Source organism: Lepidochelys kempii, chromosome 1 (genome assembly GCF_965140265.1).
Source record: "Lepidochelys kempii isolate rLepKem1 chromosome 1, rLepKem1.hap2, whole genome shotgun sequence".
NCBI lineage: Eukaryota > Metazoa > Chordata > Testudines > Cheloniidae > Lepidochelys > Lepidochelys kempii.
The window spans coordinates 322,119,242-322,141,833 of NC_133256.1; the positions used below are offsets into that span (position 1 = coordinate 322,119,242).

The 22,592-nt window shown below is 42.6% G+C and overlaps 1 protein-coding gene across 11 annotated transcripts in view; it reads right to left on the minus strand.

Moving 5' to 3' along the window:
* KIF21A (kinesin family member 21A) overlaps positions 1–22,592 on the minus strand; it is a 173,803-nt gene that overhangs the window by 44,756 nt on the left and 106,455 nt on the right. For 8 of the 11 annotated variants that reach the window (XM_073328416.1, XM_073328417.1, XM_073328408.1 and 5 more), the window contains 9 exons: positions 20,046–20,245; positions 19,696–19,803; positions 19,125–19,193; positions 18,787–19,001; positions 17,027–17,180; positions 16,331–16,528; positions 15,535–15,636; positions 6,116–6,281; positions 5,468–5,488 (listed from right to left, as the gene is read on the minus strand). In XM_073328416.1, coding sequence (XP_073184517.1) covers positions 5,468–5,488; positions 6,116–6,281; positions 15,535–15,636; positions 16,331–16,528; positions 17,027–17,180; positions 18,787–19,001; positions 19,125–19,193; positions 19,696–19,803; positions 20,046–20,245 — 1,233 coding nt within the window. The remainder of the gene's footprint in view (positions 1–5,467; positions 5,489–6,115; positions 6,282–15,534; positions 15,637–16,330; positions 16,529–17,026; positions 17,181–18,786; positions 19,002–19,124; positions 19,194–19,695; positions 19,804–20,045; positions 20,246–22,592) is intronic. The other 3 variants (XM_073328412.1, XM_073328411.1, XM_073328407.1) reach the window with 1 other exon arrangement.

Sequence of the window (22,592 nt, forward strand, 5' to 3'; positions counted from 1 at the left end):
GCTCTCCTGACATCTAGGGTAAGCAATATAGCCCTGCTTGTTGTCTCAGTTAGGGTTGGGGCAGAAGATTGGAAGATGAATCAACTGATTCATGTGAAACTGAGAGGTTACCTTAGGGATGAATTTTGGGTGTGGGCTGAGTGTAACCTTGTGTGGAAAAAATACCGTGTAAGAAGGATGCGCCATCAGAGCTGCTATCTCTCCTTTTCTCCTGGCCAAGGTAATCGCTACCAGGAAGGCCATTTTCATGGACAGGTATGTTAGCGAACAGGTGGCCATGGATTTGAAGTGGGGCCTAGTCAGTCCTTTCAGTACAAGGCTCAGGTCCCATGTGGAGTCAGAAGTCGAGGTTGAGGGAAGAGATTTACTATGCTGTCGGGAGGTATGTACACTCCATCCTCCTTTGGGGTGGGGTGTGACCCCACTGGGGTTACGGTCTGCCAAACGGTCCTCGGGCTGAAAACAACATGGCCTAGAGGCCAGAGTCAATATGATGGCCCTGGGGTCAGGGCTGTGTGGCCTAGCGGCCAGAGTCAATGTACCTGCCCTTAGGGTCAAGGCCACGTGGCCTATCAGCCAGAGTCAGGGAAGTGGGCCACTCCCTAGGGGCGGGTGGTGGCCATGATGGGAGACCCGGGCCCTCCCTCTCCACCGGGTCCCAGCCCAGGGCCCTGTCAGCAATGGGGTTAGTCATCACCCAGTCAGCAGGGAATCCTACCGCAACATGCTGACTTTGCTCAGGTGGTAGATACCACTCCCCTTGCCTCCCTGGGCCACTTCCTACTGTGGTTACTGAGGTAGCAGTCGCTATGCCGTCAGGATCTCCGGGTTCCCTGGCTGGGTTAACGCTCTGGATCTCCAGCTCCTGGATGCTCGTTGAGGGTTGCAGGTTACCAATCTGAGCCCCGGGTCCTCGAGCTCTTGCAGTCTGCAGTTATAGCAGCTTCTGGTCTGGAGCCTTCACCAAGTGTCCTCTCTCCTTGGCGATCAGCCTAGAATGAGCTGGGCTGCTCCTTTTTATACTGTGGTAGTAGTTGGTGTATGCCAGCATGGTCTGAAGGGTGGGGCTTGCACCACCCATAATGCAGAGTTAATCCTATCTTGCCCAGTGCGGGGTATGCATACCCCATCACATATGCCTTTGAGGAACCTTTTAGTAGTTGGATGTGACAGCACTGAGTGCTCCTCTACAGGTTGGTGAAAAACTGTAATAGCCGCTAGGTGGACCCTCAGAGAGCTTCGATATAGACCGGACCATTTTAGGGTTAAAGCATAGTCTATATGTGGAAGAGTTGCGGATGCTGGGGAGATCTGTTGGGACACGTATCAAATCTGAAACCTGGACTATTTCTGCAGGTAAATGTGCCGTGTCGAGGACTTTCTATTGTATAACAGAATTTCTTGTACCTCTCTTGAACAGGAGCTTTCTAGGTGTTGGAACCAAACAGAAGCCATGCCTTGAGGCAGAGCATCCCCAAGTTGGGATGTAGGGTATTTCCTTTTTTCTGTGAGAGGAGGAGCGGAGTGGCTCAGAGACAGATCAGCGGACACGTTGCAAGCTGTGACAGGTAAGACTACCAGGTCTGTCTCGGCCAAGTAGGAGCAATAAGAATGACCCAAGCTCTGTCCCTTTTTATTTTCAGCAGGACCTTCAACAGTAGGGGAAATGGAGGGACGCATAGAGAAGGTCCCTGTCCCAGGGGAGGAGGAGAGCATCACCTAAAGAGTGTTGTCCCATCCCCGCTCTGGAGCAGTAGTGTGGACACTTCTTGTTCAGGTGAGTGGCGAAGATGGTGTCTCCTATCATCTAAATAGGTCGTGAAATACGGATGGGTGTATCTTCCACTCATGATTGTGTGGAAATTTGTGATGGAGACTGTCCACTATCGAGATTTGAGTACCCAGCAGAAACACCACAGACAGTGTAACATTATGTCAGATGCACCAATTCCATAATCTCATCGCTTCTGCATATAGGGAGGGTGATCTGGCTCCCCCCTGCCGATTGATGTAGTACATACAGGCTATGTTGTCTGTCAGGATCTTTGTGTGTGATCCTGTGATCAATCGAAGGAAACAGGTGTAGGCATTCCACAAGGAGATTGATGTGGAGAGATATCTCCATGGGTGACTATTTGCCTTGTGTCGTGAGGCCATTTAGGTGTGCACCCCTCCCTATGAGTGATGTGTTGGTGGTGAGGAGCAATGATGGTGATGTTTGTGAGAAGGGGATCCCTTTGCAAACATTAGCTGGGTCCTTCGACCAGTTTAAGGAGTTTTTGATCCTGGTGGGTAGTGATAGGGGTTTGTCCAACCTATAATTGTTCAGTCTGCAAACCAAGCTGAACTGCATTGGGCGGCATCTTATGTGAAGCCTGGCATGAGCTATCACCGCTATGCCTCCTGCCATATGTCCGAAGAGTTGTGGGCTGCTTTGAATGGTGTCTATAAGTGTGACTAAGCATAGGGACCTGTGCTGAGGTAAGAGGGCTTTGGCCTGTAATGTGTCGAGGTCGGTCCCAGGAATTCCAGGTATTGCACGGGAGTGAGCGTTGAGTTCTGAGTGTTGATCTGTAGGCCCAGTTCTGCAAACAAATATATTGAAGTGTTGGTGAATGGTGAGCCTCCTGGAGAGATCGAGCTCTGGGTAGACAATTGTCCAGGTAGAGGCAAATCTTTATCCCTTGAGAGTGTAAATGAATGGCCACCACTGAGAGATCCTTGGAAAATACTCTTGGAGCTGACGACAGCCTGAAGAGGAGCACTCTGTATTGGTAGTGGTCGTGTCCCAGAGTGAATCTGAGAAATCATCTGTGAGTCAGTAGGACTGAGATGTAAAAATAGGCACCGTAGAGGTCAAGGACTGAAAACTAGTCTCCCTGTTCCAATGCTATAATGATCATCTTGAATTTTTGAGCCTTGACAAACTTGCTGAGAGCTCTGAGGTCTAGTATGGGTCTCCAACCTCCCTTCCTTTTGGGTATTAGGAAATACCGAGCAGGGCCATCCCTACGGGGGTGTGGGGTCCGGTGGGGAAGTGATGTCACTTCCGGGACTGACCGCACTGACAGGCCTACGGACCCAATGGGTATGGGCACCGAGTCATTGGCACTGAAGGACAGGAGTAAGAACTCCTCTAAAAACACACTCCCAGTACACAAGCCCACATCGGTCCTCTTGGTTCCGAGACCTCTGCACCGAGCCTCTTGAGACTGAGAGGAACAGAAAGCCAGTACTGAAGAAGAAATGAATGAAAGATAATATCCTCCTCCTCTCCAGACGAAGCCATCATGCCTTCTCCCTCATCCTTGGCAGATGACTTTTGCTGCGATTTCTGTGAGCCATGGGTGCCAGACCGAGATGGCCTTGGTGCTGGAAGGGTCAAAGATATCAAGTGAGATGGTAATTCGCGATCTTGGGGTTCACTATAGGGGCTTCCCGCTCTCTTCTTAGATGATTTGAGAGAAGAGTCTGCAGCCTGCTTCTTCAACCTGCAGCCCTTAGATCTAGAAGGCTGTGGGAAAGACTCACATCTACCGTGTGACTTGGGTCGGAGAACTGCCTCCATGAAGATAATCTTCTGGCGGAGCTCCGTCTTTGCGGGATCTTGGCTGGAGTTGTTGGCAAAGACCAGACTTCTGTTGTACGTGGCCTTTTCTGAGGCAGTGAATGCACTGAGAGTGCTTAGCCATGATCGGGATCACCTCTTTCCAAGTAAGGCATTTCTTGAAGCCCAAAGAACCAGGCATACCCAGATGGGGGAAAGGGTCCACGATAGGGGAGAAAAGGCAGGAAGAAAAAATAGACTTTTTTATTATTATTATTAAGGATAAAATAAAGAAAGGGGAAAAACTATAACTAGGAGACTAACTATAAGTATGTAGATTAAGACGATAGTCTTAATGGACTGCTAATGCCTCCTTCTCTAGCCAGGGATGGTAGACAAGGAACTGAGGAAGGTTAGCCCGCGCACACTGGCTAGTACCGTGGCTCAGCATGAGTAGAGACAATGCGTGTGCAGGCTCAACAGAGACTGCTACAGAAGTTCCCGATCAGCAGCGCAAGGATGCAAGCACACCTACAGTGTAGCACCCATAGGGACACTACTCAAAGAAGAAAAATTTTCATCACTTGTCAGGTCTTGGGCAGATGCCTTAACCTCACCATGACTCAGTTTCCTCATTGCAAAGTGAAAATACTACAGCTAATCTATTTCACAGGAGTGTTGCAGGACAGTTCATGCTTGCAAAGTGTTCTGAGATTATCAGATGAAAGGCACTGTGCAAATACTTGCAGAATATCTCTATATCTATTTTGATTTTGAATACCCCTAAGAAGTGCCTGACTTAATTTGACAGAATAAAAATATATCCAAAGCTGAAGAAACTATAACATGGACTGCAGGTTGGAGAAATGTTATTCTAATTCAAATTGACTTAATAAGCTTACACTTATTATTGAAGTATATAAAAAGTTATTAACATTAAATGATCAAGTTTCTATTTTATCCAAGCTATAACCTTTGATAACCTTTGACATCATTCCGGAATGAATACTAGCTTGATGCAACAACATATTTTGAGATGGATCTTCAGCTGATGTAAAATTATCTCAGTGCCAATGAAGCCAACAAAGCTATGACGGTTTAAACCAACAGACCTTCACAATGAATGGGGCATCTGCCTCCTTAAATGCAAAATCTTCTATGAAGTATCACTGGGTTAAATAAAACCCTACCCCTGAAAGTTATCTGACTTATATGCAAATTAGTATAAGACAGTTCAATGTGGTTAGAAACTTTGCAAAACTATACAGAAAGAATTGCAGATTTTGTGAAACCTGAGGTATTTCTGATGTATTCATAGAGAGCAACCAAAATAATGTGGTGTTTTGGAGGATTTTTTAAATTTGTATTCCCTACCTTGCTAATAATTTTAAAGTGACAAAATATATACTGAGTCCACAAAATGATTAAAATAAATTAAGCCTTGAATAAGAGTGTAAAATAGTCCGTTATACAGTGTGCATTATACACGTTCTGTAAAGCATTTAAGTTTGAAGATAATTATCTGCAAAAGGTTAAAAATTAATTGCATGTTAAGAGTTATTTTTAATGTAAAATACAAATGTTATTTGTCACAGCTACAGCAATAATAAAATGTGATGAAATACCCCATTGAGAGATATATATATAAACATACTGTAGGCTCTTTAACAAGTAAATTAGGAACAAGTTTTATCTACAACTGTATTTGCTGCACTCACTTCTTAATGTGGGCTTGAGTACTTACGAGTGTTTTTAAGTGGTGTCACTAAAGGAAAGAATGTTTTTTAAGCTTGTGTGGTAATGAGTATGTATATGCAAACTGTTCACACGCTCACAAATTCTAGGATGCACCAGTTAGTGTACATGAACAATTAGTAACTCATGCAGCTGTACAGTACACAGGAAGCTAAACATACTTACCCAGTGGTATGCTATCTAGGTCTGTGTAAATAACAGCAACAAGGAAACAAAAAGCAACACTCCAATCAAAACAGATCCATTACAAAAAATCCCACATTAAACTATATTATTCATAGTTTAACCTAAGAGAAAGCAGAATAGATGCTGTAGCAGACATTTAGCACCTCCTTCAAAAAGTACAAATATATGAAGAGAGAAGGGGGACAAATATTTAGAATTTAATGTTTAGAAGTTTAAATAATACCAAATTGTCAATATTAATTTTTGTAGAAACAATAGGCAGTACATTTTGAGTTAAAAAATTGTGGTGATCAAAACTTCCTTATTTCCTGCATTTCCCTGCTGCATGGGCATTACAGTTACGGTGACCAGACATAAAATGTGAAAAATCGGGACACCATGGGGGAGGTGGGGGGGATAAAGTTGCCTATATAACATAAAGCCCTTAATATCAGGACGTCTGGTCACCCCAATTACACTTTCAAAATGGTTTGCATGCACATCAAGTGTGGAGTATATTTTTAAATGTAAGATGTTAAAATACAGCATCTATTCAGAAAAGTAATGACCTAAAATATCTAGTACATCATGCATGAAAAGCAAACCTGACATGCAGTGTACTACCCCTTTATAACACGCCTAAATTACCTTGCAAAGCATGACCCAGCAAAGCATCAAGTTCGGGATTTAATTCTGCCTTCTCTTTCAGCATATGAAATAGCAGCTGATTTTGAGTAGAACTTGTAATTTCTGTTTGCTTAAGGCGTCCTTCAAGAACTTTAATTTGAGCCTCCTTCTGAGCTGCTTGGAGACCCTATAAGAAAAATGACAAGTACTTTAAAAACATTCTGAGAAGTCGTCAGTAAATGAGAAATCTTACATGTTGTTTTGATTTCTGCAATTTAATGGTCAATTTGAATCTGCTGCATCTCCTCATATTTTCAATAGATTAAAAGGTAACTAGTGGCCAAACTTTTTTGGGCATCCTCTGTCTGCTTTTCTGTTTCACCTTCTTTCCTCAGGGTTAAACTTTCCAGCATACACACGCCCAAGACGGTGCCCAATTTAGGCATAAGCCAAATGTATAAATTGGGTTCATCCCCAAGCAGACAGGATTTTTGCACTGAATGAAGCACAAGCAAAGTGCACGCAAACTTGGGCTTTAATTTTTCCATAACGCAGTCCTCTTATCTATTGCCTGTTATGTTACCTATAAAACAAAAAACAAAACTATAAACTTCCAGGATCATTACATGAACATTCAGTTTTCTCTGGAAAGCTCTCAGAACCTAACCTACACAAGAATCCATTTTAGGATAAATTCCTCAGATGTGTTGACTTGTGAGGCTTATTTAGTTTGAGAAAGTATTGCCCAAAATGGAAAACTTACAGCAAACGTTTTCCAAATGGAGGAAACTAAATAGTTAAAAGGTGCATCAATAAAACATCTTCTTGAGTGTATTTTTCAAGGACAAGAGAAACTACATAGATACATTTGACAGCCTGCCATGAAGTACGTTGCAGGAAAGAATTATAAAACTACAATCAGATACATCAGGAAATCCAGTTCCCCGAATTTTAAAAGTTTTCAGGCCACTCTTTCAATTCTGTTTCCCCAAGAGGATGCTGGTAAACCTTTACCTCTTTGTAATGAATACTTTTTTAAAAAAATAAATCAACAGGTTCTGCCATAACCGGCCTTTGTGTGACAAGGGAAATAACTAACTAACAAAACAAAACGAAAAACAAGCAAGGGAGCAAGTATGCAAAAACTTTGGCTCTGCTATATGTTAATCATCTAACAGGAGGAGGAGCAAAGGGCCTCACACAATTTTGGCCTTTTTATAATTATAAAAAGAGGAAGTTAACCACCTTGTGCAGTAACAATGGTTCTTCGAGACGTGTCCCCCTACAGGTGCTCCACTGTAGGTGTATGTGCGCCCCTGTGCCTCTAATCAGAGCTTTTTGGTAGCAGTGTCCGTGGAGTCTGCACGTGAGCTCTCCCTCCCTCGTGGTCTGCCTCGAGGCTATGTAGTACTGTGTGGATGAACTCTCCCCCTTCAGTTCCTTCTCTGCTGCAGAGCCCTATGGAGAACTCTGAAGTAGAGGGGAGGAGAGCAGGTTGTGGCGCATCTGTAGGGACACACATCTCGAAGAATCATCGTTACTGCACAAGGTGAGTAACTTCCTCTTCTTCTTTGAGTTGTGTCCTTATGGGTGCTCCACTGTAGGTGACTCCTGACCAGTACCCACCACAGAAGGCTAGGACTCTGGAGTGGAGTCTGTTACTACAGAGAGTACTGTGGCATTGAAGATCAGGTTGGAGGCCGAATCTCCAGTGATTGCATAATGTTCTCCAAAAGTGTGGGAAGAGGCACAAGTTGCTCGTCTACAGAATGCTGAGATAGGGATATCTTTAAGGCATGTGACCAAGGCAGAAATTGTCCAGAGTCCATACGCACACCATGAGGTCAGAGGCAGCAGTGATTAATAACAGTGATTAATGTAACCAGAGAACCATTTGGATAGTCTTTAAGCAGATATCACAGAGCCTTTGGATCTTTCTGCGAGTGAAAGGAAGAACTTAGGGGATTTCCTGAAGTCCTTAGTCCTGTCCAAATAGAATGCTAGTGTTCTTCTAACATCTAGCATATACAGAATCGTCCCTCTGTTCTCACAATGTGGTTTTGGGGAAAAAAAAGCAGGGAGATGGATCTGTTGATTCACATGGAAAGTGCAGAGAAAGTAGGGAGCAACTTGGGATATGTCCTTAGAGTTAATTTATCTTTAAAAAAGACCATGAATGGTGGGTGTGCCATCAAGGCCACTATTTCTCCTATATGTGTAGCTGAGGTGATGGCAATTAGAAACGCTGTCTTCATGGACAGGTGTAAGAGAGAGCAGATTCCCATAGACTCAAAGGGAGGTCTAATCAAAGCCCTGAGAACTAGGTTAAGATTCTAGGCTCGGGAGCAGGGAAGAGATTCGCAATGCCCTTAAGGAATCTATGCATCAGAGGGTGAGCGAACACCGAGTATCTATGTACCTGGCGGGGGACAGCAGTTTTTGCCACTAGATGTACCTTAAGGGAGCTGAGTAAGAGTTTTGACATCTTGAGGTCTAAAATGCAGTGTAAAATCAGAGGGAGGGAAGAGGAGGTTGGGGCTATGTGTTTAGAATGACAAACTTGGAATAATTTCCATTTTGTAGGTAAATATGTCGAGTGGTCAACTTATGGCTGTGTAGCAACACATCTTTCAGCTCATCAGAGCATTCTGCCACTAAGCCTTAGAACTAAGAAAGAGCCAAGACTGGAGGTGGAGGACCCGCAGGTGGGGGTGAAGGATCAGCCCATTGTTCTGAGAAAGCAGGTGAGGAATGGGCTGAAGAGGAACTGGAGGACATATTGCCATCTGTGTCAGGTAAGGGAACCAGACTTGTGCTGGCCAGGAGGAGCAATCAGAATAATTCTTGCTTTGTCTCGCTGAATTTTCAACAGGACCTTGGATAGAAGAGGAAACTGGGAAAAGGCACACAAGAGGTCCCCGTTCCATGGGAGGATAAGAGCGTCTCCCAGTGAATGTTTCCCCAGGCTGGCCCTGGAGCAGTAATGAGAACATTTCTTGTTCCAGTAAGTAGCGAAAAGATCCGTAGTCAGGGTTCCCCAAAGGGTGAATGTATCTCGGAGCACCTCTGAGTTCCCATTTGTGGTTGTGAGAAAAATTCCAACAGATTCTCGGCTGTCACCTTTTGTATCCCTGGTAGATAGACAGCTGAGATGAGCACATCATGATGGATGCACCAACTCCGAAGTTTGAGTGCTTCTGTGCAGACGGAGGGAGATCTGGCCACCTCCTTGGCAATTTATGTAAAATATATGTGTCATATTGTCCATCATGACCTTTGTGTGCACGTTCTTGATGAAAGGCAAAAAGTGTGCACAGGTGTTCCTGACAGCCTTTAGCTCCCAAAGAGTGATATGGCGGGTCACTTCTGTGGAAGGCCATTTGCCCTGAACCTTGTGGTGGTGTAGGTGAGCTCCCTAGCCTATTAGAGAGGCATCCATCCCAGAGTGGTGAGTCTGCGTAGCGGGAGGAATGCTCTCGCTTGGACTGCATCGATGTTGGCACTGAAACTCCAGTCACTGTACTGGGGTTAGTGCACCATTACAATGGAGAGAACCTGGGAGAATACCCTGGGTGAAGCAGTCAGTACGGATAATGGTCCTGCCCAAAGGTAAACTGTAGGAATCTCCTGTACAATGGTTGTATCGAGATCTGGAAGTAGACATCGTGTAGGTCAAGGGCCAGAAATCAATCTCCTTGCTCTAGACCTGGAATAATGGCTGCTAGCATGATCATCTTGAACCTCTGCGCCTTCCCGTATTTGTTTAATGCCCTTAGATCTAGATTGGGCCTCCAACCTCCCTTCACCTTGGTGATCAGGAAATAATTGGAGTAAAACCCCTGGCTCCTGAGTTGCACTGGGACTGGTTCTATGGCCTCTAGGTATAACAAATGATCTATTTCCTGACTAAGTAGGTTCTTGTTAGAAGGGTCCCTACAGTGGGGTGGGGAAGGAGGGTTGGAATAGGGGAGGAACATGAATTAAATGGTGTAACCCTTTGAAATAATCTCCAGGACCCATCTTTCAGAGATGATATTCTCCCAACTGCCCTGAAAGAGGGTCAGGTGACTACTGAAGGGGCATGACAGGTGTGCAAATGGCAGCCAATGTTGCAAGGTATAATTATTCGGGGCCTCAACCAACCCATCAAAAGTGCTTAGAGGCAGTTTGAGAGGTCATGGATTGGGGTGCGGACTGCTTCTACTTTTGAGCGCTGGTCCTCTTACATTGCAGCTTGTAAAAGTGCTGAGATGGAGGTATTGAGGAGGTTGTGACCTGTGCTGTGGCTAAAAGGTATATCTTCTCTTCTGTCCCACAGCGTAGATTCCTAGGGGTGTAATGTGGCCCAGGAATCCTTCAAGGTGTGGAGAGAAGAATCTGTCTTCTCTGCGAAGAGTTTGGGCCCTTCTGCAGCTCTTTGGACAACCCAGAAAGGTGTAGCCAAGAAGCCCGCCTCATTACCACTGTCATGGAGATTGGGTGGGTCCCTGTATCTGCTATGTCCAGTACTGTCTCTAGCACCGGTCTGGCTATTAACTGACCGTCTCTGAGAATGGCCTGAAATTGCTCCTTTTGTGCCTCCAGTAAATGTTCCAGAAACGCATTGCGTTTCCCATAATTGTAAAATTATATTTGGCCATGACAGTTTGGTAATTCATGACTCTAAACTGTAATGTTTCCGACAAATACGCTGTCCTCCCAAGCCCAATCGTATGGGGTCAACTGGGCATGATGTTGCTTGCTTCATCCATTAACTACATCCACTATAATGGAGTTGGGCTGCAGATGTTGAAACAGGAAGTCTGCCTCTTTGGGAGACATGTAGGGCTTTTTTTTTTTTTTTTTGCTCTCTTGCTGGTTGGTGTGATGGAGGCTGGTGTCTGCCAGATGACTTTGGTCGGATCTAGAATCGCCTCATTAATTGGGAGGGCAATTCTGGATGAGGAGGAGATGTGCAGAATATCCACCAACTTGTGATGTGTATCTGCCTCCTCCTTTAGGGGAATCTGCAGCTCATCTGCCACCTTCTTGGTAAGATTCATGAAGTTCTTAAAATCATCCCCTAGTAATGGGGTGGGGGGAGGCATTACAGCCTCATGTGACAGAGATGAGGAGAACTTTGCTGGATGGGTAGCTTCCCCTTTGAGCCCTTCTTCCTGTTCTGATAAACCTTCCTCCTCCCCTGGCTCACGGGCTCTGGATAGCTAGGCTGCAGGAGACCATATGGTGGACTCTCGCTGAGAGACACTGGACGGCCGCAACGTGTGGGATGTGTACGTTGCCCAAGGATCGCCATACAGACATGGGAGGGGGAGGGCATAGGTGGTGGGGTTACCTCAGGGGGCTTGTACCATGATCATGGGTTGGCCCAATGGAATTGAAGAGGACGCTTGTATTGTGATGGTGGGCCACAATGAGGGACCAGGGAAATGACCTCCTCCTGGCCACTGTCAGACTCGTCACTGGGTAAGGGCAGTGCTGACTGGAGAATGGGTGGTACACAGCCCATGCCAAGAGTGATTCCAAAGTATTGGGGATTGGGGATCCCCAACCATCAGGTCTCCAGGGTACCGGAGCTCATGTGTACCGTGGGCTCACTTGGAACCACAGAGGAGTGTCCGTGGTACTTTGTCGTACCAATGGTTGAAAAGGTGCAGAACACTCCCTAGATGAGTGATTTGATGCACCCGGTACCAAAAGTTTTCTTGGTGCTGTTCTTTTAGAGATGGTACAGTAATTGTCTTTCCCTGGGTATCGGGGTCACAGATCTCCAGAGTACCAGAGCTCACGTGGTGCCGTAGGCTCACTTGGTACTGCTGAGGAGTGTCCGTGTTATGTTGTCAGTACCAATGGTTAAGAAGGTGCAGATCATTCCCTAGATTGAAGTTTTGTTGCACCTGGTACCAAAGTTTTCTCTGTGCTGCTCTTTTAGAGACAGTATGGTAATTGTCTCTCTCCATAGAGGGCGGTACTATTGCCTCAGAGTCTGAGCCCGCGGCTTCTTCAGGTGGTGCAGCCGAGTTCATAGCAGAAGCCCCCTTCTGGGTACCAGGCTTCAGAGCTAACAATGCTGTCAGTACCGAGGTGCCACACTGGGGAACCCCTTTGGCTGGCCAACAACTCGCCTGCCAAAAAACAGGTGGCAGAACTGGGGAATATTTTCTGGTGCCATGGTACCAAGGTGGCAGCACTGGGGAACCCTTCTGGCTGAACAATGACTCAGCGCCCTTTTTACAGGGGGCATATGCTGGTTTTTTTCACGACTCTATTCCCTTTGAATTTAAAGGCTCCATAGATGATCTGGGGTCAGTACCGGAATCCCCTGGAGACTGAAGTGCCTTCTCCATAAGGAGAAGTTTTCACTTCAGCTCCCAGTTCCTACCGTTTTAGCTGTGGCAGGGGAAGCACTTCTGTGGGACTCTCCCAAGCACCAAACACAGTGAGAGTGTCTGGCCATTACAACAATCAACTCCTCGCAGCAGAGGCACCTCTTGGAGCCAGGAGAGCCGGGCATACCACTGGGCTGGGAACTATCATCTTCTAGCAGTGAGGAATGCAGAAGAAAGGTCTTCTTTCCTCCTCCTCCTCTTTTTTTTTTTAAATGAAAAAACTTAGATTCTTCTAAACACCCGGTTGGGTGCGGGGAGGGTAGAAATTCCCCGAGACTGGGCAGGAAACAAACTGAATTCTTTTTCCCTTTCTTTTTCCTCCTTTAATCCCAATGGAGTAAAGAAAGGAAACACTATTAAGGAGAACAAAATAAACAAAAGCAACTACTACCTATGCTAATGACGCAGATAAGGAAGGGACAACTGCTTGCTCTGTTCAAGGCCAAAGGCAGTTGAGAAAGAACTGAGGGCGGGGGTATGACCTGTCCCCCCCGGGGGGCCACCTGGAACTGGGATATCACTAAGCCCTCTGACCCACCAGCCAGGGCTCCCTCTCACACTGTGCTACTGTGACAAGCTGCAATGCCCTCCAACCTGCACTTTCACCAGCATTCACACAGGTAGGGACACACCCAGCTGTAGTTACACCCAGGCTTTCTAACCACCAGCTTCCTATCCTACAACCCCAGAGCAGTACCGTCCTGCCCCGGTCAAATTGGGACAGTACATAGGTTTAATACCCAGTCCACATCTCCCTCAATGTGAAGAGGGCAATGCACACTTGTGGTAACCAAACAGAGATTTTCCCCAAGCACTCCAGTCAAAGCTCACTGGTTTGGATTAAAACATAAAATAAGTTTATTAACCAGAAAAGACAGATTTTTAAATGATTGGTTTCAGAGTAACAGCCGTGTTAGTCTATATTCGCAAAAAGAAAAGGAGGACTTGTGGCACCTTAGAGACTAACCAATTTATTAGAGCATAAGCTTTCGTGAGCTACAGCTCACTTCTTCAGATGCATATCGTGGAAACTGCAGCAGGCTTTATATATACACAGAGAATATGAAACAATACCTATTCCCACCCCACTGTCCTGCTGGTAATAGCTAAGATAATAATAGATAATAGATAAGCTATTACCAGCAGGACAGTGGGGTGGGAATAGGTATTGTTTCATATTCTCTGTGTATATATAAAGCCTGCTGCAGTTTCCACGATATGCATCTGAAGAAGTGAGCTGTAGCTCACGAAAGCTTATGCTCTAATAAATTGGTTAGTCTCTAAGGTGCCACAAGTCCTTCTTTTTAAATGATTGTAAGTGATAGCAAACAGATGAAAGCAGATTACCTAGTAAATAAACAAAATGTAAACTAAGTCTAAGATACTAGAAAGATAGGATATGAACTAGCCAAATCCTCACCCTGGCTGATGATACAGGCGGGCTGCAGATTCTTATGGGACAAGCTGCACTTGCTTTACAGCTTGGATTCCCCAGGTCTTTCATACACAGGCTAGAAATCCCTTTAGACTGGGTCTAGCTCTTCCCTCAGTTCAGTATTTGTTCCTCGAGCGTTTCCAGGTGTCTTTTTGTGTGGAGAGTCAAGAACCACAGGTGATGTCACTCCCTGCCTTATATAGCTTTAGCATATGGCAGGAATCCTTTGTTTCAAAACTTGGTGCCCAGACCGGTTTGTAGAAAAATACTGACATCCCAATACTGAGTCCAGAGACATGTGGTCTGGTCACATGACCTTGTAGAGTTTCAGCAGCCATTGCTTACAGGCTGGCCAAAACGCCCACGGAAGGTTAAGCTATGCCACAATCCATTGCCTTTGCTAATGGGCCATCAGCCCCATCTGGCTTCTTCATTGTTGTACCTGAAAAGTTGGCTGTGGGTGTTTTCCAGAATAAGCCCATTTCTGCTAGTCAATAGTCGTAACTTCAGATACAAAAATGATACATGCATACAAATAGGATAATCATATTCAGCAAATCATAACTTTTCCAATGACACCTCACACGATCTGTCTTGCATAAAATACACCATAATAAGATCACTGTGAAGAATATGGGGTGCAGTGTCACGGGGGGTTTGCTTGCACAGTGCTGGATAGCCTCGAGGCAGACCATGAAGGAGGGAGAGCGTATGTGCGGGATCAATGGACACTGCTATCAAAAATCTCCCATTAGAGGTGCAGGGGCACACATACACCTACAGTGGAGCACCAAGAGGGACACTACTCAAAGAAGAAGAAGTAGATATCATTTGACATTTGATGTTCTAGATACACCTCTGATATGTAAGAGGGGAAGCAGATATACCTGTAGCTATTAAATATACATTATAAAATACCAAATATGCAGTGACCTCACTCACTTTGAAGTCATTATTCACTGGATTCCAGACATTAAGAAAAAAAGTCATCTTGCTATGTTCAAAACCACAAGTCTTATCAAATGTGTATGTTATATGGACGGAAAATAGCCAGAGAGCAATAAGTAACTCCAGTTTTGTTATTTAAAAAAGCTAAGTTACAGTTCTAAGAAATAGTTGCTTAAAGTTAGGATCCTTAAAACTGCTCTCGTTTTCAGAAGTTCTGAGCACCCAGCACCATCCTTTGAAGTCACTGAGAGCTGCAGGGTGCTCAGTTGTTTTGAAAATCAGCTCACTTATTTAAGAGTCTTAATAAGGAGTTAGGAGCTTAGCCGTAGACACCGATTTTTGAAAAAAATGTCCTGGATAGGTCTTAGTAGTGTGTTTCCTAATTGTCTTATTTCTTTAAAGTGACTGATGATAACACTTGTTTTTTTTGCGGGAGGCAGGAGGCAGAGAATAAACTACAGCTCTTTTCCCTGGAAACAATTTGTGATATGGCAGCATAGTTGAATATGCAGAATTTCATAATTTGGCAGTATTTTTTGCACACTTCATCCTGAAATATGTTTTTTATGTTTTAGTCAAAGCGTTATAGATCCAACATGTAGATACCTGTAAAGTACAATTCAAAATGTTTCACCAGAAAGCACACTATATTTTACTCCCTGTGTTACCTTATTAATGCCCATTGTGAGGAAGTGATCAAGAAGATATCGAGCTTCTGTTAGCGTGCAGGCATTAATCACTGCAGACAAATCCATGGTCTCTCCTTCTTCCTACATGCACAACAGTAAAAAAGTCAGGGAATTTACATCCTATTCATATGACACAAGTGCTGCTATTTTAAGATATGAATTATATTAACACTAAAGATTCAGGATGGGTTTTCAAAAACAATGATAGTCAATGAGATACGTTCTTTTAACCTAATTAACGAGAGACTGCTGAATTGGAATTAATTTGCAAACTGGATACAATTAATTTAGGCTTGAATAGAGACTGGGAGTGGATGGGTCATTACACAAAGTAAAACTATTTCTCCATGTTTATGTACTCATGTATAAGACAATAATCAAGTACAACTTAAAGTGTGTCTTCTGAATGTGAAATAGATTGTCCTGTAACAGCCAGCTGTGGAAGGAGGATTTAAATTTGTGAGCTTTTGTCACAAGAACCATAGTATTTAATGTCAGCAGAATGGGACATATCAGCTTTGGCATTTAAAAGGCCCTGCAATGTTACCTTAAATTATATAATCAAAGGTAATACTTATATCTGAAAACCCCACTGTACAAACACTACCTATATCAACCATCCCCTCAACATATTTTAACTTAACAACATAATGAGTAGGTTGCATAATGCATAAAATACCAAGGCAAAATTCACCATAGAATAAAACACTCTCAAGGCTAATGCGATTTCCTAGTTGTACATGTTACTATTACTAAACCTTAGCACTTGACTTACCTTTGCTTCCTCCATCTGCATAATGTTTGCTTGGCAGTCAGAAATACTATCATTGATGTAATCTATATTTGCAGTTAGTGACTCCATCTCCTCATTGATGTTATGGACATTTTTGTCTGCTTCTCCACCATCATCCTTGATGACTTTCTCCCTTTTTCTCAAAAGCTTCTCTCTTCTTTTTGTAAGTTCTTCACGTTGCTATTTTCCAAGAGAAATTTTAAATAAAAAGATTGCATACTTAAGTCAAATATAATTTTTATTATTTATTTTTGTTCTTTTCTGGTTACGTGGTAACCACAGTGTACATTTTTGCAGTGGGAGAGGAATAATGGAGGATGTGAATGTATTTGACAACACATGCATAAGGTGTTTTTAGATCCTGACACCTACGGCATATTTGTTTTGTTTCTTATCTCAGTAAAGTTTGATGGTTCTGGGTTCTACGCTAGGATTCAAACACTTCTGGCAATAAATCACTTTATACACTTGTGCCTACAAGGTGTCAAGCACCTCTGACTTATGGCCTAGACCAAGGCTTACTCAAGTCAGAGGGAGCCTTTCCATTGACTTCGATGGGCTTTGAATCACCTTGGCAGGTCCTATATGAATAAGTAATCTACTGATAAAAGAAAGTGGATCTGCTTTCTGCTATTTTAATACAATAGCATGTAAGATATTGCATAATAAATACCCTACCTTAAGTAGTCTATTCATATCTGTTTCCATATTGGAAATGGTCATTCTCTGCATAATGATGTCAGTCACTTTGCGTTCAAGTAATTGCCACTTCATCCTGGCTGCCTTTGAGGAATAAACTCTGACAGTTGTTCCTTTTCTTTGGTATTTCTTCCTATGGTTAATTCAGAGAGCCACATTACTGAATGTAACTACATTGTCCCATTTAGATTCTGAAACTGCAAATTATCAATGCAAAATTATTATTAAATTTAAAGACAACATGACTTTTTTTTTTTTTTTTGCAGACCTTGACTCCGCATCCACCTGCTTCTAATCAGTCCTCTGCAGATGTACTTCTTTGGCACTTCAAAACATATGTCAAGTTCTGTAGCATTTCAAAGGAAGCATATGCATACAATACACCTGCATACAATTTCTCCACCCAGATGTGGCCCTCGGGCCAAAAAGTTTGCCCACCCCTGCTTTAGAGACTACAGGTCCACTCAATCCAACTTCTTATTCTGCCAATCACTAAGACAAAACAAGTTTGTTTACACTGATGGGAGATACTGATGCCTGCTTCTTATTTACGTCACCTGAAAGCGAGAACAGGCGTTTGCATGGCGCTTTTGTAGCCGGCATTGCAAGGTATTTACATGCCAGATATGCTAACATTTGTATGCCCCTTCATGCTTCAGCCACCATTCCAGAGGACACGCTTCCATGCTGATGATGCTCGTTAAAAAATAATGTGTCAATCAAATTTGTGACTATACTCCTTTGGGGGAGAATTATATGTTTCCTGCACTGTTTTACCTGCATTCTGCATACATTTAATATTCTAGCAGTCTCGGATGGTTACCCAGCACATGTTCGTTTTAAGAACACTTTCACAGCAGATTTGACAAAACACAAAGAAGGTACCGATGAGAAATTTCTAAAATAGCTACAGCACTCGACCCAAGATCTAAGAATCTGAAGTGCCATCCAAACTCTGAGAGAGACGAAGTGTGGAGCATGCTTTTAGAAGTCTTAAAAGAGCAACACTCTGATGTGGAAACGACAGAACCCAAACCACCAAAAAAGAAAATCAACCTTCTGCTGGTGGCAACTGACTCAGATGATGAAAATGAACAAGCGTTGGACTGTTATCAAGCAGAACCCATCATCAGCATGGACGCATGTCCTCTGGAATGGTAGTTGAAGCATGAAGGGACATGAAGTTTTAGTGCATTTGGCACATAAATATCTTGCAACGCCAGCTACAACAGTGCCATGCGAACGAACACCTGTTCTCACTTTCAAGTGACCTTGTAAACAAGAAGCAGGCAGCATTATCTCCTGCAAATTGTAACCAACCTTGTTTGTCTGAGTGATTGGCTGACCAAGAAGTAGGACTGAGTGGACTTGTAGACTCTAAAGTTTTACATAGTTTTATTTTTGAATGCAGGTTTTTTTGTACATAATTTTACATTTGTAAGTTCAATTTTCATGATAAAGAGATTGCACTACTGTACTTATATGAGATTAATTGAAAAATACAATTCTTTATTTTTTACAGTGCAAATATTTGTAATAAAAATAAATTTAAAGTGAGCACTATACACTTTGTATTCTGTCTTATAATTGAAATTAATATATTTGAAAATGTAGGAAACATCCAAAAATATTTATAATAAATGGTATTCTATTGGTTGTTTAACAGCATGATTAATCGCAATTAATTTTTTTAATCACGCAATTAATTTTTTTAATCGCTTGACAGCCCTAATCTTTACCTGGTTCCATTCATTGCAGTTACCGATAATGCTTGGACCCTGGCCACAGGAATTCTCATCTTCTGCTGTGCTGCTGATCTTGATCCATCATAGTCTACAAATGACACACTAGAACTTGGTTCTTGAATAGGATGGTCAGGCAAACTCAGCTTCCGACTCACCCTCCCAGCTGCTTTATCGGATATAGGCCTTACTTGTCGACGCAGAGCTGTAACCTGAAACAGCAGGACACCAAGACATGTTACTAACACCTGTAGCATTATAAATTTGACTTTATGACCATAAATGATGCAAATAACTATGATCTGACAGGACACACAAGTGCTGTAAGACAATACCTCTTCTGTTTTGCGGCGTAGAACAACTTCTTGATTTCTTTTCTGAGCTTCCAGAAGTTTGAGCTGATGCTGTGAACAACAACAATGAATAAGCCAAATATTTTTCTCTCCAACATTTGTCATTAGCAGCTTGAAACTGGAAAAGAAGTCCAATATATGCTAATATAGGTTTGCAAAACTGTTGTGAAAATCGGCAAACCCAGGTGCAAAATTTCTTGCCCATTATTTGATAGAATAGTTATAATGGGAAAAAACACCTCAAAACTTGACTTGCCTCCCTCAAATAGATAACTTGGCTGGGGTGAACGGATAGATATACCAATGCTATTTCCAAATTCTGTCTACAATGAGCCTTTGTTTGTTTTCAGTAATAGTTACTACTCGAAGCTTGGAGGCAGGATTTCCATAATGTAACTAAAAGGCATCAGATGTCAAGCAAAATCTTGTTTAATGGCAAGAGGAGGGGATTTGTGTTTATAAGGAAGAAATGTGACATATTTCACATCATAATGAGCATGTTTACTACTGTACAGAAAGCTTTACGAACATTCACATCTTATCTGTAAATCACCTCTCGCTTGCGCTGCTCCTTTTTAAGCTGTGCAATCTCTCTGTTTCTTCTAGATTCTGTCATCCTGGCTTTTTCTTGCTCTTCTTTCATTTGTTTCATCAGGCGAACCTGCATATAAACAATCTCTTAACCACTTTAACAGAGGGCATTTACTTTAAATCAAAACATTTTTATTCTCCTGTCACTCATGTAAACAGCATTTTCTTCATACTATAATCTCCTATTACTATTCTGTACTTTCAGTAATTTACCTCCTCCCAGAGATACCTTTTTCTTCTTTAATGTGAGAGCAAGAAAATGGCTCTCAATCCCTTTCCCATTGATCAAATGTTAACCAAATTAAAAAAAACCTTAGTTTTCTTCATCTCAGTCACATCCTGCTGCAGTTTCTTCAGCTGTTTTTCATATTGAGACTGATTTTTAAGCAATCGTGCATGTTCTTTCTGAGCTGTTTGAAGTCTTTGCAGTTCTTTATTCATGGTTTGGAGCTTTTTCTCATATTCTGACTTTATTTTTTTTGCTTTTTCTTCTGAACAAGACTCCACGGAACCTAAATAACAAAGGAGAGCTCTTATCTGCTAATTTGTTGAGAATATCTTCACTTTGTCAATACTGAGTTACCTCTGCAGTCAGTAGCTTACTGGCAGTAGCCTCCAATCAGCTTTAACTATTTAATTTGCCATTATGCTTCTATCTTCCATACTGCTGTGAAGTCTCTACCCAGGATTGATGACTGCTATAGCTTTGGGTAATGTATCAAGTACTAACACAATCAGCTTTATATCCTTAATTGGTTTCTAATTTTAATATATCCTCTGGTTTTCTTGCACTGAAGGCACATGCACCAAATTAAAAACAAAAACAGAAGAATTCTCTTCTGCTATACTGAACACATTGTCTAAATTGGACACAGGAGTTGGAGACTCTAAGCGCTCGATTCTCACTTTTCTCTCCCCCCAACACTACAGTTTACCCAAGCAAATCTGAACAGGAAACTAATGATGGGTGCCAACTCTGACCTTCTCTGGCCAATGTACAGAGCAACACTGACAGAATCTTAAAGGACTCAACTCAAAATGATTGGTCCGCTTAATAGACCTCTGCGTCTGTGGGAGTGTAAATTAAAATGTCTTCTTCCCTTCAAGTTCCAGGACCCACAGGCTATATCAGATTTTCTTACATCATCAAAAACCACTGAAAGCTGCTGCTGGTAGCTATGTGGTCAGAAAAAGCACCCATCATTTCTGGCTTGGTACACCCAGTGAATTTCTCTTTCTCCATATAACAGCTGAATAACTTGTACATGGAAAGTCTCCAGCTTCTTCCAGCAAGAACCTCAGAATTAAATCCAAGTCTAGCACACAGTAGCAAAGAACAAGTCATGTAATTCAATGCCTACTGAACCAATGCATTGCAGTAAGTCCTTGCATTGATTACTATGAGCATTAGCTTAGGCCCCTGGACAGCACTATTTAAAGAACAGTTGCCCATATATGTGATACTCACATACTCAAGCTGATGCTGTAGAACAAACCTTTAACTGCAGCTACACATCAGGCTATTTCTCCAGCTCACTGATTTAGGGACCAGGACTGTAACTGTTATTCAAAGTGTGTCCGGTTATCTGCTTGAGCTTAAAAATGGTGGTGTGGTTAGTAGACACAGGAAGAGCTCCCCTGATGTAAGTTAAGGCCAACATTTTCAAAAATGGCCTATGTTTCTGAGGTGTTTGCAACATGCAATGCCTTGGGACTGATTTTCAAAAGTGCCAACCACTCTTAAGCCCTTCAGAAGCTCATGGGGGCTGTCACTTCTCGGCATTGCTGAAAATGAACATGTAAATACAATTTGAGTAAAGCAGAATAAAGTTAACACTTCCTGTATAACAGTTAAAATATTATTTTAAATTGTGGGTTATTCAAAATAAAGTGGCAGTTTATCAGCCATCCATCACTTAAATCAGGGCTGACACAGAGGCCCATTTGTGGGTCACTATTCTGTGTCAGGAGCTCTTGTCAGGCATGACATACTCACTAGACTTATCACACGGTTGTCATAATCTGTATCTAAAAGGTGTCATGTAAGATATCACTAGAAAATTAATAAGTCACTGATCATTAACATTCTTGTGCGATGAATGTATGGGGTGTGTACAAAGAGTTATGGATATGTGCTAGAATTATATTCTTAGTATGTATTTGGCAAGCAATGCACAAGGCCAGTCTTCCCTAGATAATGGAATATGTATTTGCTTGGCTCACCAGCCTGGTCATCAGGCAGACACAGTGAAGATGTATTTACACATAAGGTAAACAAAGCCATCAAGCTAACCGGGGAGGAGATAATGACTCAACTATCACAAGTGGGGGAAGAACCAGAATGAGGTCTTCACCAGACCACATGGTGTCTTTTCCAAGAAGGAGAAAAGGAACTTTATATGAGAATACATTTCCATGATTTACTGGGCAATAAAGGTAGTGGGTCTGAACCTCAAATTATAAGTAACTGAATCCACTGATTATACAAAATATTACTGTACTATAAAAGTGTAGCCAGTAAAGTCCTTTCTGAGAGACACTAGTGATTAATATCATTGTGAAACATATGTATTAGCACTAAATGAGAAAATATGGATACTCAATGATATTATGCTTTAAAGTCTGAGACCAAACACAGGGAGAAACAGGTTTTCCCCCAAACAAGAGAAAAGGTAGCATTTTGGAATCAAAACAATGGAAGCCCTATTTACATATGAATCAACAGAGGAAGAGGAAGTCCACAGGATGGGAAGTACAGCAGGAGGTCATCCTGAATCTGAGGACAAAACAGTGAGTTTGGGAAGATATAAGGAGAAAGAAGAACTCATCTTGGCATCCATCACTGGATAGACACATGGG